General features: G+C 36.0%; 1 protein-coding gene across 1 annotated transcript; it reads left to right on the forward strand.

The window, feature by feature from the left end:
* Positions 1–1,749: 1,749 nt before the first annotated feature.
* Positions 1,750–2,580, forward strand: LOC111621921. The gene has a single exon (XM_023364172.1). It carries the CDS (start codon positions 1,750–1,752, stop codon positions 2,578–2,580), a length of 831 nt encoding a protein of 276 aa, XP_023219940.1.
* Positions 2,581–19,499: the final 16,919 nt, after the last annotated feature.

The following is a 19,499-nucleotide window of genomic DNA, read 5'->3' on the forward strand; positions in this document are numbered from 1 at the left end:
AATCTTTAGATTGCACTAATAAGTAAGTACAATTTTATCATATGTTTTGCAAATTCATTTCCCTAATTGTAATAATATTTTAAACCGTTTGATTTTTGTATTAAAGTTTTTTTAATTGATTGATGATTGATTCAATCAACTAATTTGTTGATTGTATTAACTTGATTCTTTAGATATTGAAAATTAAATAAAGAACATTATGTTAATTTAAGCGTACAGAAACATTGCTGTTGTTCCAGCAAAGATCTTATTTTAACTTTACCGAGTGCCTAGTAGGTAATTCGCAGATTACCTAGGTAATTTGAGAAATGGAATAATTTTCGCAACTTTAACAGATCACCCTAGTTAATCTGCAGATTAGCTAGGTAATGTACACATTAATGGATTTTGAGCTTTAGCGGTAACACAGACATCCACACTGAAAACGACCCTGACTTTCAGCTTCATGAGATTGACAATGCTTTTAACAACCTCCGAAATAAAAAAGCACCAGGACATGACGATATTACTCCAGAACTGGCCAAAATCATCTGGAGCCTTGTTCCCTGCCAACTCACTCAACTATATAATGCCTGTCTTAAACATGGTATTTTTCCTGAAACCTGGAAACATGCCAGGATTGTCCCCATTCCAAAGCCAGGAAATTCAGAGGAAAGTTGACCAATATCTCTCCTGCCAGTCCTTGGCAAAGTCTTGGAACGCTTGATGAATAACAGACTAATGTGGCATTTGGAGACAAATTCCATCATACATGGTTCACAGTTTGGCTTTCGGCCACAGAAGTCATCAGAGGATGCTATTGAAAAGGTTGTAAGCAGGGTCAATGATTTACTCGATAGCTACAAATATGTACTTGCCATAAGCCTAGACATTGCCAAGGCTTTTGACAGCGCGTGGTGGCCCCTTATCCTGCAACAGTTAAAAGAAATGAACTGCCCTGCAAATGTTTATAAAATTTTCTATGATTATCTCCATAACAGAACAGCCACCCTACAGTGTGGTGAACATCTTATCCATCGCAAAGTCGTCCGTGGCTGCCCACAGGGTTCTGTCTGTGGCCCAGTCCTTTGGAATGTCATTTTTAACAACTTTCTGGAGCAAGATTTCGGCCAGCATGAGATAGTTTCCTATGCCGATGATGCTCTTGTGCTCCTCGGGGGCCGCTCTCGTGCTGCTCTCGAGGAAAACGGCAGCAACGCTCTGAATAAAATCTTACAGTGGGGAGAAGATTACAAACTAAGATTCAATGCAAGGAAAACCAAAGGTATCGTCTTTAACAAACCGGGCAAACAGAACTTATACCTCAGAGTGCCCACTATTAAAATGGGAGGTCACTCTGTCACTATTAAAAAATCCATTAAGTATTTGGGAGTAATTCTCGACCATCGACTTCTCTGGAAAGAGCACATAAATTACATCACTGAGCGGACCGGAAAAATCTTTAATGCCTTCGCCCGCATTGCAAAGAAAAGATGGGGCTTGGCCTCCGAGGCTATGGAAACAATCTACAATCAAATTTTTGTGCCCATAACATCATATGCGTGTGGCAGCTGGGGATTGGCTGTCCGCAAAGTGCACAACAGACGTAAAATGATATCCGCTCAAAGATGTGCACTTATGCACATTACTAGAGCGTATGCAACAACTCCCAATACCTCCCTACAGATTCTGGCCAAAAAGGCACCCATAGATAAAGTTCTGATCTCTAAGGCAACATTCTGGCACTTCAAATAGGGCCACACCATTTACATGGAAAACTATAACATCAATAGCAGTGACTTCGAAAGCAGCATTGATTATGCTCTTACCAGGCATCCGGCAACACCCAATTTAATCACCTTCTCTCAGCCCGAGCATACAAACATCGAAATTTATACCGACAGCTCAAAAGCAGACTCTAAGGAGGGCAGTGGTTTTGTCGCCTTCCACAATAGCAACGAGATTGCCTCTGGACGTTACCGGCTGGGCAAACACTGTTCTGTACTCCAGGCAGAGCTGTTTGCCATCAAAATGGCGGTGACTTGGTCAGTCACCAACTACACTAACAACACTGTGGCCATTATTTCGGATAGTGCTTCATCCATCTCCCTGCTGCAAAGTGCCACTGGTCACCCCATCTCCAATGAAATAAAAGACATCATCAACAACACTAACAACTGCTATTTCATTTATTGGACACGAGCCCACCAGGGCACGCCCGGTAACGAGCGAGCCGATGCTCTGGCGAAATCTGCAGGAGATGACACCAACCTCCCTATCTCTTATACTAAGCTTACCTCTAAAACCGTCAAGAACCTACTTTGGAAGGATCTTATTATTTCTTGGCAGCAAGACTGGAATGATATTAACCATCATACCACATATAATTTCATCCCTCTCATTGAGCCTTTTATTTTGAGAAGGTGGTACAAACCTTGCCATCGTGCTAGTCAATTTCTCAGTAATCATGGCAGGTTCAACTCATACCTTACAAGGTTCACTAATGCGTCCAATCCTAACTGCTCCCTGTGTGGTGTCGAGGATGGCAGTCAACACTACTTCTTTGACTGCCCGATGTTAGAACCAGAGGCTTTGCCTTAAGCTCACTATTGAGGCACATGGGGAATATGGCCCACTGACTGCATGAGAATCTTTGACTATGAGGACACTTATGATGCCTTCTTAACACTCATCACTAAATACTTTGTACGAACCATGGTCAATGCCTACTCCTAGCCTCCTCTGCCAAGATCACTTTGTCTTCTCTGGCTTCACCTTGTCCTACTCACGCCCTTCTGTGCATGTTGCTTTGGTGACAATCATCTCATCAACGTAACCATATTGTGTATCTTCAAATTTATGTCAACGTTTCATATTGCTAAGACGTTGTAATTTGTACTGGACTGTAAACTCATTTGTCATTGCATGTATATATTGTAAATAAGCACTTATAACTAATTCCTTTTGTATTAATTGATTACTTTTACTGAATTTATTGTACCTAATATTTAATTTAATTTAATTTCTTTATATTATTATATCCTACTAACTATTGTACATAATCATCAATTGTATATATCTGTAACAAATTCCTTGTTAATCCACTAATAATTGTAACAATTACTATATATCTAGCATGTCACTATTCTCACTGTATCAAACTGGGTTATACCTATGTGGTGCCAGTATACACTGTACCTAGTGTGTTGAATAAAATATATCTGTATCTATATCTGTCCTTCAACAACAAAGGCTTGTTCGATGTCCCAGGATTCATTTTCGTTATCCCGTCCCGTCAAGATTCGCCCAGATACACCTAGTCATCAAAAGTCATCTCTGCAAGTTGTGCTGTGCGCCCCAGGGCCGTCACTCTCCACATCACCTTCGCTGGAAGAAACGAAACTATCGTCGGAACAGATTTGTTTCCCATCTTTGGATAGGCATCATGCCTCATTATAAGAATACTTGTAAGAAAATTTATATATCTATTAAACGGTTTTAAATGGTAAACCTGTCTCCATGAGTCTTTCCATGCTCACACGACTGTATTGACCACCCGATTGTCATGACACTTTCTACCTAATCAGCAAACCTCACAGAACAATCACACTGTTACCCTGTGTTGTCAAGATTTTTGAGAGAGTTAAAGAGTGCAGAATCGAATAGGGATGGAACACCAACTAGAAGAGGAACAATGTGGATTCAAAAGAACCAATCTACCACAGATCTGATATTCTCTGCAAGACTACTGATTGGAAAGAGTTGGGAATACGACAAAGACTTAGTAATGACTTTTATAGATATAGATATTGAGAAAGCATATGATAGTGTCCCAAGACAGATGGTGTGAAAGGTCCTAGAGAGTGATGGTATCTCGGAAAAAATTATAAATCAGATACAAGCAATGTATATCACAAGCCTAAGTTGTGTCAAAACAGGAGTTGGGAAAACAGAGTGGTTCAAACTAAAGACAGAACTTTGACAAGGAAGTGTTTTGTCCCCACTTCTATTCATAATCACAATGGATAGAATTCATAAAAATTAAAAAAATAAACACTTAATGGAAAGAAGTTGAGAGCTTAGCTATTTACAGATAACATATTACCAACGGGAGTCACAGAAGAAGTCCAACATCAACAGGATGTGTAGAACAGGGAGTGAGAGGAATGGGGAATGAAGATAAACCAAGAGAAAAAACAAGACAGTGGTGATGTCAAGGAGAACTCAAAAAAAAAAAGAGAAAATTGAACTGAAAAAAGAATTATTAGAGGATGTTGACAGCTTTAAATACCTGGAAACAGAAATATCAAGGGACAGAAAGTTAAGCAAAGAAATAACTAGAAGAATACAGTAAGTCGATGGCTTCTACAGTGTGTCCCAAAAATATAGTTAATCTATATGTTTGTATTTATTAAATATTAAGTATTTCTTAACAATGCAAATAGTTATTATTGTTTATTTATAGCATAATATAAAAATAGATAAATAAATAAAACTCACGCCAAAATTGTATAGCTTCTTGATAAAAAGNTGCTACTTCAGATCCATGAAAATTTCCTGTCATGGGATAAATGAAGTATAGTTCCACAATCCCAGAATAAAGCTAAAGAAAAAAAATTATATTGTATCTGTTGCAAACTAAAAATAGATAAATAAATAAAACTCACGCCAAAATTGTATAGCTTCTTGATAAAAAGCACTGAGTTAAGACAAAACACAAAAGACAAAATTGATAAAAAACACTGAGTAAGAAAAATCGTATTAATGCTGAACTCAGTGCTTTTTATCAAGAAGCTAACATAATATAATGTTATATAATTGTTTTTACAATATTTGACAGTTACATAAAGTGTTACACACACAATACTTGTTACATGATGTTCCAAAAATATAGATAAATTTAAACTTTGAGCAATAGTTAATAATATAAATTGATGAAAATTGTTTTAATATGAAATAAAACTGTCATTATGTTTAATGACTTCAAAAATGTGATTAGACATTGATTTAATTAAATGGTGATATTTCTAGATCCATTTGAAACCAGTACTCAATGATTTCTTGTTTAAGTTCTGAAACTATTGCAAAATGCCTGTTATTAGCATAAATTTTTCAAGCAAGAATTCACCCACAAGTTCTCAATCAGATTAATGTTCGGGCTTCTTGCTGGCTGCTTAGTTGTTGAGGATGAACAATAATACTGGCATTGTTCTGTTGAAAAATCCAATTGGGTCCTCCAATTTTTTCTCCAATACGTATTAAATTATTCTTTAGGATTGCTTGATAACTTTTAGATGTCTGTCTTCCAGTTAAAACCACTGAGTTTGATGAACCATAAATCCAAAGCAGCCCCACATCAACAGAACCACAGTCTTTTTGCCTGCTGAAAAACTGCACTCTTTTTTCCTAATTTCATGCCAGAAATTGGCTATCCACATTAAATTTTTTTTCATCACTGAATAGAACTGAGAGCCACTGGTCATTCCACAGCTTGTGATCTTTAGCACACTGCATTCTTGCCAATTTGTTTTGTTTTGTTAGTGATGGTTTTTTCACCATGGCAGAAATTTTATATGTGGGAACTGCTGAACTTTTTCAATGAACAGTGCTTTTTGATATTTTTAATTCACTTTCAAACAAAATTTGAAAAACTGATTTATCCTGTTGTGATGCAAGGTACACAATTTGATTTTCATCCCTTTGAGATGTGATTTTGGGTCTTCCTGATCAATGTGTAGAAAGAATTGGTGATAATTTTCCCAAAATTTTATAACTTCAGGAATAGATCTCTTCATTAATAAAGCAATTTCCTTTACACGACAGCCTTCTGCTTTTAATTTCCATATTCTTGCAATTTCTTACTAAACTGTCTTCCGTGTGGCATTTTGAAAAGTTTTGATTCAATATTCAAATTATTACTTGACAACAAAGTTAAAGTGTTACTTGATATTATTTATTATTGTTTTCATAATTATAAGTTTCTTATGACTGAAATTTTACAATTCTGTTTTATTATCAATAGTTTTGGGACAGAAAAAATTTTTTGTTATTAAATTATTAATATAATAACCTTTAATTTTAAAATTATCATAAATTAGTGTAAAGTAATTCAAATATACAAATAAAATCAGTCTCATTTTTCTTAAATTTATAGCAATTCTGAGAAGAAGTGAAATGTTGATTATCTATACTTTGGGACACCGTACCAGAGTATGAGTACTTTGATCTGGAAAACAGAAGTGCCACTCAAATGGAAGAAGGTCCTTTATCAATTATACTTTGCCCCAATATTTACTTATGATGTTGCAGCATGGACTATATCATGGAGAAAACACAAAGATCCAGGCAGCATAAATGAAATTCCTTACAAGCATTCTAAGTAAAACCAGAAGAAACAAGATAAAGAATTAAGAAATAAGGAAAAGAACAGAAATGGAAAATTTGGAAAGAGAAAAATTAGAATGAAATGGTTTGGACATACCAACAGAATGAAAGAAAATAGAATACCAAAGATTGTATTGGAGAAGGAGATGAAGGGGAGAAGACATAGAAGAAGACCCAGAAACAGGTGGATGGACAAGATAGCTAAAGACCCCAGAAAAAAAGACTGATGATGTAACAGTGGTGTTTGCAGAGGTGTGGTGAAAAGATAAGAGAGATGGAGGTCTTTTGTCTCTGGTCCAAAGACCTCAATCTCTTCTTTATCTTTAATCCAGGCTTCACTGGATTAATTAAGGACAAAGAATAAGAAATCAGTTATTCTCTTTATAATTCCATCATATTCCACAAAACTCTATAGACAAACTTAGATATAGAAAAGTTTATAACATGATTTATATATATATATATATATATATATATATATAGAAAAACAATTATTATTTGTTTCATAGGCATGTTCATAAAAATCATGTTATAAATGTTATTAATACTTTTTTAAAAAGTCAATTGGTTTTTATCTAGAAGAATTGCTATATATATACAGTCGACCCCCTATAAGAAGGTAGATACGTTCCACTTTATAAGAATTTTGCGTTGTAGGAATCCTTAAATACATGAGCCAATCACAGCCCGGCATGTGTACAGTTTACGGACTATGGCTGTTTGAAAGGTTTTCTTCCATAAAATTAATCGATTCTAGACTAATTTCACTCAACATTTCCAAAACACATATAATTTTTGGGAATAATCCATATAAACTATGCTATAAACAAAAAATTGTAAGATTACTTACTGAGTGTGCACTGTTCGACGACGCCATTGCTTAAGCTTGTTTTCATCGCGGAGCAGCGCACCAAACAGTGGGTGCATTTTCTGATAAGTTATTTTTCTGCGAAAAATTCGTTGAACTTTGGAAACATCATTAATAGAAATAATTTTTATGGCCATTGAATAATAAATTTTTTTTCACAAGAAATGTACAAAATTACAGTACTGTATTAGACTTACAGTACCTAATTTATATACTGTACAGACGATAGTAAACTCTCCCGTCTAAACTCTCCGTAACGTGTAAGTAGTTCGGCTGTTCGTCCACTATTGGTCCAGATTCGACCAATTCTGTCGCGACACGAGTCGGCGATGACGTTTTACCGCATTTTATGAGTCTCTTTTAGCGTCTTTATACGAATATGGTCACTATTTTTCGCCACGATATACGAATCGCATTATATGAGCCCGCATTATAGGGGGGTCTACTGTATAATCAATTCTAAATTTATTACTTTTACAGAATATGAAAAATATACCTGTGAATAAGCTTTTGAATGAATACTTGTAATTTCAAATGGTGCTATGAAATCTTTCAATTGACTAACAGATGTTGATCTTAACACATCAGATGCAGGTAATAAAATGGATACACCATCTGCTACTTCAGATCCATGAAAATTTCCTGTCATGGGATAAATGAAGTATAGTTCCACAATCCCAGAATAAAGCTAAAGAAAAAAAATTATATTGTTAGAAAAAATTTAACATTCCTAGCTATTTTAATTTTTATTACTTTTTACTGTTTTAATTAATAATTTTAATATCTATAAAATTTTCATTAATACCTACAACATTCATTTTATGCCTATACCAAATATATATACAGGAGAGGTACTTACGAACCTCAACTTAAGAACTTTCAGACTTATTTTAACAATTTGACCATATGTCTAAAACTTAAATTTTGCTTATTCTTGCTGGTTGTAGGGTGGTGTTAAACTCAGTCTTTAACCAGTAATAAATAATAAATAATTGATGTGGATTTATTTCTATCATTTATTGTCATTTTTTGTTTTCATGTGAATTATGACATTCCATTGCCACTCATGAAGTTGATAACATTGGAGTAATGGTGTTTTTCACCATTACACCATTACTGTTATTTGCAATTTTTATAAACTTTTACGATTAATGTTTCCAAAATGCATCCAAAATGTAATAGTATAAATCTAGTAGTGGAAATAAATGCATTGCTTTATTACTATGAAAACTAAATCCATCCTTATAAAAGTCAGCATATTAAGTAAAAAAAAAATTTGCATTTGAGACACCCCTACTAAGCAGTAGCAAGTGGAAAATCATTTCAACATAACTGTCATAATTAAAGAAGAAACTTTTAGATATATATTTTTTATTCTTTAAGTGTCATCTATATTCGAGTTTAAAGTTTCAAATGGAGTTTATAAGTTTATATACAGAATTTTATTTCAATAAAAACAGTCCACTAAACAAAGCATTAATTATAAATACAACATATCAACCTTATCATAACACAAGCATTTTCAGTCCAGCCTAGAACCTTCTTCACGCAGTGTTTTAGATAAAATCTTTCTGGTGTTCCATGCAGTTCTAATGTATTCTAATTTTTAATGTTTCTATTTTTGAATTTAATTTTTTTTAAATTTTCATAGCATATATTTGAAAAATGTAGGGAATATAGAGTGTATCCTATGTCTATCTTTCGTATCAGATTATCTCTGGATGTGAATCTTTATTACAATTCGTATGCCTGTAGAAAGCAAGTAGAACAACTCATACACTATGGTATTCAAGACTTAATATCCAATTAAATTCAAAGATCACCTCTATAAAAAAGAATATACAGTGGAATGAAATTCGAACATATTTTTTCTCCATGATACGAACAAAAACTCACCATACGATGTTACATTAGTTCGCAGTGCCATTTTTTATTCACTTCTGTTCATTGGTCTCAATCCACGTGTTTGCTTCGTCATGGAAGGATCTCGCTCGATAAAGGAAATCTTGAGGTATTATCAGAAAGTGACTGATTTTATTGAAAAGAAACATCCCAAAAAGGTTCACACTGGCTGTATTGCTGCTCAGAGTAATGACATTTGCCTAAGTCATTTTAGAAACATTTTAAAAAATAGGCAAAGCCAAACCTCTTTGGATAGATATTTTACCAAGCGACCTCTATCCAGTGAAAGTGCTGGTGGAAGTGAAGGAAAGAAAGCATAAAAAATTTAAAAAATATATAAAACAGAAAAGTTAAAAAATTAGTGTTAAGTTATTTTTAAGTTATTGTTACATTATGTTATGTAAGTTAAGTTTTAGTATCATTTCCCTTCTCCCTCTCTTCTGCCACCAGTTTACACCTCCACCATCGTCTATCCTCAAAGGTAAAGTGCAAATAAAACTACATTTGTTTAAATCAATTATTATTCTATTATGGTTATTTATACATTTACAACTACAAAACACATTTTTCAGTGTTTTCCTTACTATATTTATTTTTTTTAATGTACTACTTAGTTTAATTTCAGTGTGTTTTTCGTGTTGGAACGAATTATTTGATTTTACATGTAATCGTATGGGGAAAAATGATTCACTTTATGACATTTTCATGATACAATCTCAGTTTCGGAACAGATTAATTTCGTATCCTAAGGTACCACTGTAATAGCTTAATATACGCTAACAACAGGGTTGTAACTGTACAAGGGAAACTAGCAGAGAAACTAAAATCTAAATAAAAGAAAATACTGAGTTGGATCTTCAGATTCCAAAAACCAAAGAATAAAGATAGTGGATAAGCCCCGATAATCTGCTGGGTTGGAATTAACCCTCCAGAGTATGTTAAAACAGTACTTAGAAAAAAACCAATGTTTGTGCTGGAAATCTGTAAACTGAAACTGGAAACATCATGCCAGAAATCAAAATCCTGACATACAACCTGAACGAAACCAAAAGGAATACTTCAGATGAAAGGCATACTTTCAAATGAAACAATATAATCTAAAGAAGCACCACAAGGAAATAGAATATTGGAAAGCTTTAAATAAGAGCAGAAAATGGTTACAGGAAAATAACATCACCCTTCTAAAGCCTGAAAAAATAAAGCTATAGTGTTGATGAAAAGAGATTCCTATACTCTGGTTCATGTAAGTTATGTATTTCTGTAAGGTGGTGGACCTTACAGAAATACATACATAAACCAGAGCATGAGGAGATAAAAAAAGGACTTCATTGATAAGATCCAATCAAGGATCCACAGATTCACACATACCCATCTAGCAAGAAAGTTATAACTGGACAATGCAACAATAGCCTCACTAGCAGTCCCCAGACTCTTTGCCTATGCAAAAATGCATAACAGGGAATGGAACTGAGACCTATCTTAGACAAAACTAATACACTCATCAGAAAAATAGAGCAGAAGATCCACGCATTCCTGGCCATACACCTGGAAGGCTATCAGTTTACGGTTTCCAATTCAATGCAAGTAATTGAAGCTATACAGAACTGTGCACCATCCAAAGAATTCTAGATCACTGTTTTGGATTTTAAGGCACTATCAGTTAAACTGGAGCCCTGTTTCTGCGGTTTACGGGATTGGCTATTATGACAAAGACGACAAATGGTGCAGACCATCAACAAATACTGAAACTATCTCATATGCTCTGTTACAACTCCTGCTTACAATTAGATGGAAAGATGTTCCTTCAAAAAAGAGGGGTACCTATGGGTAGCCAACTATCAGTACACTTAGCTGAAATTGTAGTGCATCTTTTAGAAGCCAGAATCATCCCCAAGTTCCTTTCCAATATTGAAATATATAAATGTATAACATTGAAATATATAAATGTATAATACATTGACAATGTATGCATCATCTGGAGAACAAAGCCAAACATCAAAAGAATTTATACACTGTATGGCCTTATAGCCTTACAATTGAGTTGGAACAAATTAGTAATAACGAAGCTCATTCTTTGGACTTTAATATTACCTTTAATGATAGCAGATATGATACTAAAATATACCAAAAACCAAGCTCCATCCCAATATACATCCCAGTCAGTTCTAATGATCCATACAACTACAAAACAGCAGCCTTTAGAGCTCTTATCAGAAGGACCCACATGCATTGTAACAAAGAACAAAAAAGCAAAAGGAAACAAAAAGAATAGTGAAAATTGCTGAAAACCACAGCTATAATGAAAGTTTAGTATGTAGAATGGCAAACAAGCTCCAGAAAATATTCCGCAGCAAGATATGTCTCCCTACTGTATTGCTATAACATATGAATGCCATATACAGTCCCTATATCGAGAAATTGGAGCTTACACTAATATAAAAATCGCCTACAGACATAAGCCATATACATTCAGCATTCTAAAAAATGAGAAAGATCAGGCAGACATGAAAAGAATGCCAGGGGTATATAAAATTCTGCTCAAAGATAATAGGTTCAACAGAGACCTTTTATATACAGTGGGTGATTGGTTAACAAACATAATCTGTTCCAAGACTTTGTTCGCTATCCAAATTGTTTTTTAACCGATTATCGATTTTGTTAGTAATATTTGTTCGTTAAGTCGGATATATTGAGCCAGCAAGGATGTATACGGGACACGGACGAAACTTCTACACGTCTTTACCCCACGAAGACTACAGACACACAACAGTTACAGGGGGACACACATGTTACAGAGGGACACACATGTTACAGAGGGACACACATGTTACATAAGGGACACACATGTTGTTAGTAATAATAACTTAGAGGGTCATTGGCAACTAGAACAAATAAACAGTGCCCTCGTATGTCACACTATACCTGTCAGAGGACCAGGAGATAAACTTTTTCACACGTAACAGCCACATTCCTAACAATCCCCCCGCTTGGCTGTTGCGTGGCCACAGGTTTTTCAATAACAACAGTTAACATATTTAATATTATCGAATATTAAGACCCAATAATTTACAACACTTCTTGTGTTTAATAGGACCAAGTGCCTTTGTCAATACATCTGCGGGCATATTTTCACTCGAAACGTGTTTCAGTTTTATTTTACCTTCACTGACGAGGTCTTTTATAAAATGTAATTTTACGTCAATATGCTTTGCCCTTTTGTGCGAGCCTTCCCCATTCGCCAAACATATTGCTGCTTGATTATCAGAAAATATACAAACCGTTTTTGTTTTAAGTTCGCTTGATAGCAATTCTCTTAATAGCGAGTTAATCCAGATTGCCTCCTTACTAGCGTTGGTAATTGATACATATTCTGCTTCGCACGTTGAAAGGCTAACAGTAGTTTGTTTACAGCTTGACCAGCTCACGAGGTTATCTCCTATCTTAAAACAATAGCCAGAATATGACTTTCTGTCATCTTCATCACTGGCATAATCGGCATCGCAGAAACCTAAAATGTCTATTTCTCCGTTTCTTTTATAATTAAGTGTTACATCTGCAGTTCCTTTTAGATACTTGAATACTCTCTTTACTGCCTCCCAGTGAGTTCTATCAAACGCGTTGTTATATTTGCTCAGATGTGACACAATATGCGCGATATCGGGTCGGGTCATTACCGCGGCATACATCAAACATCCGATTGCCTGCTGATAGGGTATTCTCGACATCAACTCAGAATCTATCACCTCAGGTTTCTTTAGTTTTAAGCTATAATCGCACGGAGTTGACACTGCATTACATTTATCCATAAAAAAGCGTTCTAAAATTTCATGAATATATTTCTCCTGGCTTAGTGTAATTGTACCTGTGTTGTTATCCCTTCTAATTTCTATGCCTAAGAATGACTTTGGAAAACCCAAGTCTTTTAGTTTGAACGATTCTGTCAATCTTTGCTTAATTTCGTCTACCCATTTATCATTATTATGAGCTATAATAATATCATCTACATGAATCAACAGTAATAAAATTTTCGTACCTTCAGCCCTATAATATAAACAGTCATCAGAGCTTGACCTTTTCAATTTTATCTGCAACAATTTTTCTTTTATTGTCTGTTGCCACACGCGCCCTGATTGTTTTAATCCGTACAATGCTTTATGCAATTTATAAACCCAGTTTTCTTTCCCTTCTATACTGAAACCTTCTGGTTGTGTTACATAGATTTCGTCATGCAACTCTCCATTAAGAAAAGCTGTCTCGAAATCAAACTGTCTGAGTTCTAGGTTTTTCATTGCAGCTAATGCAAATAGCATCCTAATAGTTGTGCTCCTAGCGGTCGATGCATATGTTTCCCCAAAATCTACTCCACTAACCTGAGCGCAGCCTTTAGCTACTAACCTAGCTTTGAATTTACTTTTCCCTTCTAATTCCTTCTTTGTAAAAACCCATTTAGTTTTTATCGCTCTCTTATTACTGGGCAATTCACATAAAGACCATACCTTTTGATCTTCAATCGCCTTTAACTCAGTTTTCATTGCATTAATCCAATCTTTAGAATCTGCGTTCTTAATTGCCTGCATATATGAAAAAGGCACTTGACCTACCGCATAAACAATTGGATTTCCGTATCTTTGTGGTGGTCTAACATTTCTTCTTAATCGAGCATTTCTAGGGACAGATGAATGGTTCTGCTCTTGATTTTGCTCGTGCTCTTCAGATTCATCATCCAAGTCCTCACAATTGGAATCAGCCCCCGCTGACCCTTGGTGTTCATCTTCGTTGAACTTTTCCTTGTCATCTGAATTAGAGATGGGGAATATGTGGACAGTTTCTCTCAGTTTTCTGTCAAATGTATATCTTCTTGACATCTCGTCAAATTTTACGTCTCTTGATATCACAATGGACTTGTTGATCATACAGTCTGTAAGCTTTCATGGTGAGCGAGTAACCAAGAAAGATGCATTTTCGTGCTCGTGCTTGAAACTTATGCTTTCGTTGCACCTTATGGATGTGTACATAAGCTGTGCATCCGAATACTCTAAGGTGTCTCAGACTCACTTTTCGATTAAACCATTTCTCATACGGAATATTTCCATTCTTTTGTGGAATTCGATTCACGATGTAAGCTGCCGTTAAGATGCTTTCACCCCAGTACTCCGGTGAAATGTTAGCTTCTAGTAACATGCAGCGGGCCTTTTCCAACAAAGTTCTATTCATCCGCTCGGATTTTCCATTCTGCTGCGGTGAGTACGGGGAAGTTAATTGGTGAATGATTCCATTTTCACTCAAAAAGCTTTTAAATTGGCTATTCACATATTCACCGCCGTTATCAGTTCGCAGGTTTTTTATTTGTTTACCAGTTTGCTTTTCTACCAATCTTTTATAGTTTCTAAAACAATTAAGTACTTCGCTTTTGTGTTTCATGAGATATACATGAATCCATCCGGAATAATCGTCGATGAAGGTCAGCAAATATTTCGCACCTCCGAGTGATGTCACTCCCATAGGGCCACATACGTCACTATGTACAAGCTCTAGTAGACCTTTTGTTTCTTGATTTTTTCTTTGACCAAACGGCTGGCGTTGACTTTTGCCCTTAATACACACATCACAAGCTTCATTTGATACTGTTTTGTAGTCGATGCTGTTTGGTTTCTCCTTTAACATGTGCTTCATTGTTGCTTCACTTGGGTGTCCCATTCGTTTGTGCCATAACCAATATTTACTCTGAGGACTAGCTACATTAACAATGTTTTTATATGTGTCCAGTACATATAACTGATTTACCTTCGTTGCTGTGGCATACATAAGTTCGCCCTTTTTGATGACACATCTACTTCCAAAAAAATAAGTACTCAAGCCTCTCTTAGTAAGCTGGCTTACTGATAGTAGATTGACGGTCGCTTCGGGTACATACCAAACATCTTTTAATATGCAATTGTAAGCTACACCTTTCACGTTTAAGCGCAAGGATATATCACCTTCACCTGCGACTTTTAAAGTTGAATCGTTTGCCACATATATCACGTGATTGGCTGGTCTGAACTTTACGAAAAGCTCACGAGCATAACTTAAATGATGGGCGCTGCCACTGTCTATAATCCAATCAGAGTTATGTGCGTCAACACTTTTGTTTTTAATTGAACATAACACTATCCGATTTTTCTGGTTCGGATTTGTTTCACTGTGACATTGCGATGCCTTATGTCCATATTTATTGCACTTGTAGCATTTTCCATTAAAGATTTTTGTATCGTCATACTTTTGTTTGATACCAGTGCCTCTTCTATCGAAACGGTTTCTTGTTGCACTAAATACTTTTGACTCATTAGTACTACTACATTCATGTTTTCTGGCAGCCTGTTGCAGTAGTTTAGATTTAACTGCAACTGAGGTTAATTTTACGTCTGCGGCAATCGCTAGATTGGTCACTAAACTATCATATTCCTCCGGTAAACGCATTAATAATAATTCGGCATGCTCCTGATCATCGATTACACAACCGATTTTCCTCAACTGGTCAATGAGGGTTTGTATTTTGTTAATATAAGCAGCCATACCTGAACATGTGTTAAAATCCATGGAGTAAAGTTCCCTTTTTATTTGCAGCCTTCTCAGAATACTCTTATCTTCGTAGAGATTTGCTATTGTATCCCATGCTTCCTTTGCACTTGTACAGTGTTGGATATCGACTTTAACATGGTCCCCAACTGTCAGGGCTATCGTTCCTAACGCCCTTCGATCACAACTTTTTTCCTTTGCCGTAGGTTCTCGATCTGTTACTGGCGTCTCGATCGCTGCCCACAGATCTTCCTTCATCAACAGCATTTTTACGTTGAATTGCCACGATGATAAATTGGATGAACCATCCAGTTTTTGAAAGTTGACGAAACCTTCCTTTGTGAACATATCTCCATGTAGATTCTCCATCTCGCACGTTGTTTATCGGATCCCACCAAATCTCAGATAAATCCAGTACCAAATCGAACAAAAAAAACTATTACTGTCCTGGGTTACTTGGATAGACACTTGTGGTCCTGGGAAGACATTTCTGGGCCCATAACCTTTTGTTAGTAATATTTGTTCGTTAAGTCGGATATATTGAGCCAGCAAGGATGTATACGGGAGACGGACGAAACTTCTACACGTCTTTACCCCACGAAGACTACAGACGCACAACAGTTACAGGGGGACACACATGTTACATAAGGGACACACATGTTACATAAGTGACACACATGTTACATAAGTAGTAATAACTTAGAGGGTCATTGTCAACTAGAACAAACAAACAGTGCCCTCGTATGTCACACTATACCTGTCAGAGGACCAGGAGATAAACATTTTCACACGTAACAGCCACATTCCTAACAATCCCCCGCTTGGCTGTTGCGTGGCCACAGGTTTTTCAATAACAACAGTTAACATATTTAATATTATCGAATATTAAGACCCAATAATTTACAACATTTCTTGTGTTTAATAGGACCAAGTGCCTTTGTCAATACATCTGCGGGCATATTTTCACTCGAAATGTGTTTCAGTTTTATTTTACCTTCACTGACGAGGTCTTTTATAAAATGTAATTTTACGTCAATATGCTTTGCCCTTTTGTGCGAGCCTTCCCCATTCGCCAAACATATTGCTGCTTGATTATCAGAAAATATACAAACCGTTTTTGTTTTAAGTTCGCTTGATAGCAATTCTCTTAATAGCGAGTTAATCCAGATTGCCTCCTTACTAGCGTTGGTAATTGATACATATTCTGCTTCGCACGTTGAAAGGCTAACAGTAGTTTGTTTACAACTTGACCAGCTCACGAGGTTATCTCCTATCTTAAAACAATAGCCAGAATATGACTTTCTGTCATCTTCATCACTGGCATAATCGGCATCGCAGAAACCTAAAATGTCTATTTCTCCGTTTCTTTTATAATTAAGTGTTACATCTGCAGTTCCTTTTAGATACTTGAATACTCTCTTTACTGCCTCCCAGTGAGTTCTATCAAACGCGTTGTTATACTTGCTCAGATGTGACACAATATGCGCGATATCGGGTCGGGTCATTACCGCGGCATACATCAAACATCCGATTGCCTGCTGATAGGGTATTCTCGACATCAACTCAGAATCTATCACCTCAGGTTTCTTTAGTTTTAAGCTATAATCGCACGGAGTTGACACTGCATTACATTTATCCATAAAAAAGCGTTCTAAAATTTCATGAATATATTTCTCCTGGCTTAGTGTAATTGTACCTGTGTTGTTATCCCTTCTAATTTCTATGCCTAAGAATGACTTTGGAAAACCCAAGTCTTTTAGTTTGAACGATTCTGTCAATCTTTGCTTAATTTCGTCTACCCATTTATCATTATTATGAGCTATAATAATATCATCTACATGAATCAACAGTAATAAAATTTTCGTACCTTCAGCCCTATAATATAAACAGTCATCAGAGCTTGACCTTTTCAATTTTATCTGCAACAATTTTTCTTTTATTGTCTGTTGCCACACGCGCCCTGATTGTTTTAATCCGTACAATGCTTTATGCAATTTATAAACCCAGTTTTCTTTCCCTTCTATACTGAAACCTTCTGGTTGTGTTACATAGATTTCGTCATGCAACTCTCCATTAAGAAAAGCTGTCTCGAAATCAAACTGTCTGAGTTCTAGGTTTTTCATTGCAGCTAATGCAAATAGCATCCTAATAGTTGTGCTCCTAGCGGTCGATGCATATGTTTCCCCAAAATCTACTCCACTAACCTGAGCGCAGCCTTTAGCTACTAACCTAGCTTTGAATTTACTTTTCCCTTCTAATTCCTTCTTTGTAAAAACCCATTTAGTTTTTATCGCTCTCTTATTACTGGGCAATTCACATAAAGACCATACCTTTTGATCTTCAATCGCCTTTAACTCAGTTTTCATTGCATTAATCCAATCTTTAGAATCTGCGTTCTTAATTGCCTGCATATATGAAAAAGGCACTTGACCTACCGCATAAACAATTGGATTTCCGTATCTTTGTGGTGGTCTAACATTTCTTCTTAATCGAGCATTTCTAGGGACAGATGAATGGTTCTGCTCTTGATTTTGCTCGTGCTCTTCAGATTCATCATCCAAGTCCTCACAATTGGAATCAGCCCCCGCTGACCCTTGGTGTTCATCTTCGTTGAACTTTTCCTTGTCATCTGAATTAGAGATGGGGAATATGTGGACAGTTTCTCTCAGTTTTCTGTCAAATGTATATCTTCTTGACATCTCGTCAAATTTTACGTCTCTTGATATCACAATGGACTTGTTGATCATACAGTCTGTAAGCTTTCATGGTGAGCGAGTAACCAAGAAAGATGCATTTTCGTGCTCGTGCTTGAAACTTATGCTTTCGTTGCACCTTATGGATGTGTACATAAGCTGTGCATCCGAATACTCTAAGGTGTCTCAGACTCACTTTTCGGTTAAACCATTTCTCATACGGAATATTTCCATTCTTTTGTGGAATTCGATTCACGATGTAAGCTGCCGTTAAGATGCTTTCACCCCAGTACTCCGGTGAAATGTTAGCTTCTAGTAACATGCAGCGGGCCTTTTCCAACAAAGTTCTATTCATCCGCTCGGATTTTCCGTTCTGCTGCGGTGAGTACGGGGAAGTTAATTGGTGAATGATTCCATTTTCATTCAAAAAGCTTTTAAATTGGCTATTCACATATTCACCGCCGTTATCAGTTCGCAAGTTTTTTATTTGTTTACCAGTTTGCTTATCTACCAATCTTTTATAGTTTCTAAAACAATTAAGTACTTCGCTTTTGTTTCATGAAATATACATGAATCCATCCGGAATAATCGTCGATGAAGGTCAGCAAATATTTCGCACCTCCGAGTGATGTCACTCCCATAGGGCCACATACGTCACTATGTACAAGCTCTAGTAGACCTTTTGTTTCTTGATTTTTTCTTTGACCAAACGGCTGGCGTTGACTTTTGCCCTTAATACACACATCACAAGCTTCATTTGATACTGTTTTGTAGTCGATGCTGTTTGGTTTCTCTTTTAATATGTGCTTCATTATGGCTTCACTTGGGTGCCCCATTCGTTTGTGCCATAACCAATATTTACTCTGAGGACTAGCTACATTAACAATGTTCTTATATGTGTCCAGTACATATAACTGATTTACCTTCGTTGCTGTGGCATACATAAGTTCGCCCTTTTTGATGACACATCTACTTCCAAAAAAATAAGTACTCAAGCCTCTCTTAGTAAGCTGGCTTACTTATAGTAGATTGACAGTTGCTTCGGGCACATACCAAACATCTTTTAATGTGCAATTGTAAGGTACACCTTTCACGTTTAAGTGCAAGGATATATC

This window comes from Centruroides sculpturatus, unplaced genomic scaffold (genome assembly GCF_000671375.1).
Source record: "Centruroides sculpturatus isolate CEXI.00-Female unplaced genomic scaffold, Cexi_2.0 scaffold31, whole genome shotgun sequence".
NCBI lineage: Eukaryota > Metazoa > Arthropoda > Arachnida > Scorpiones > Buthidae > Centruroides > Centruroides sculpturatus.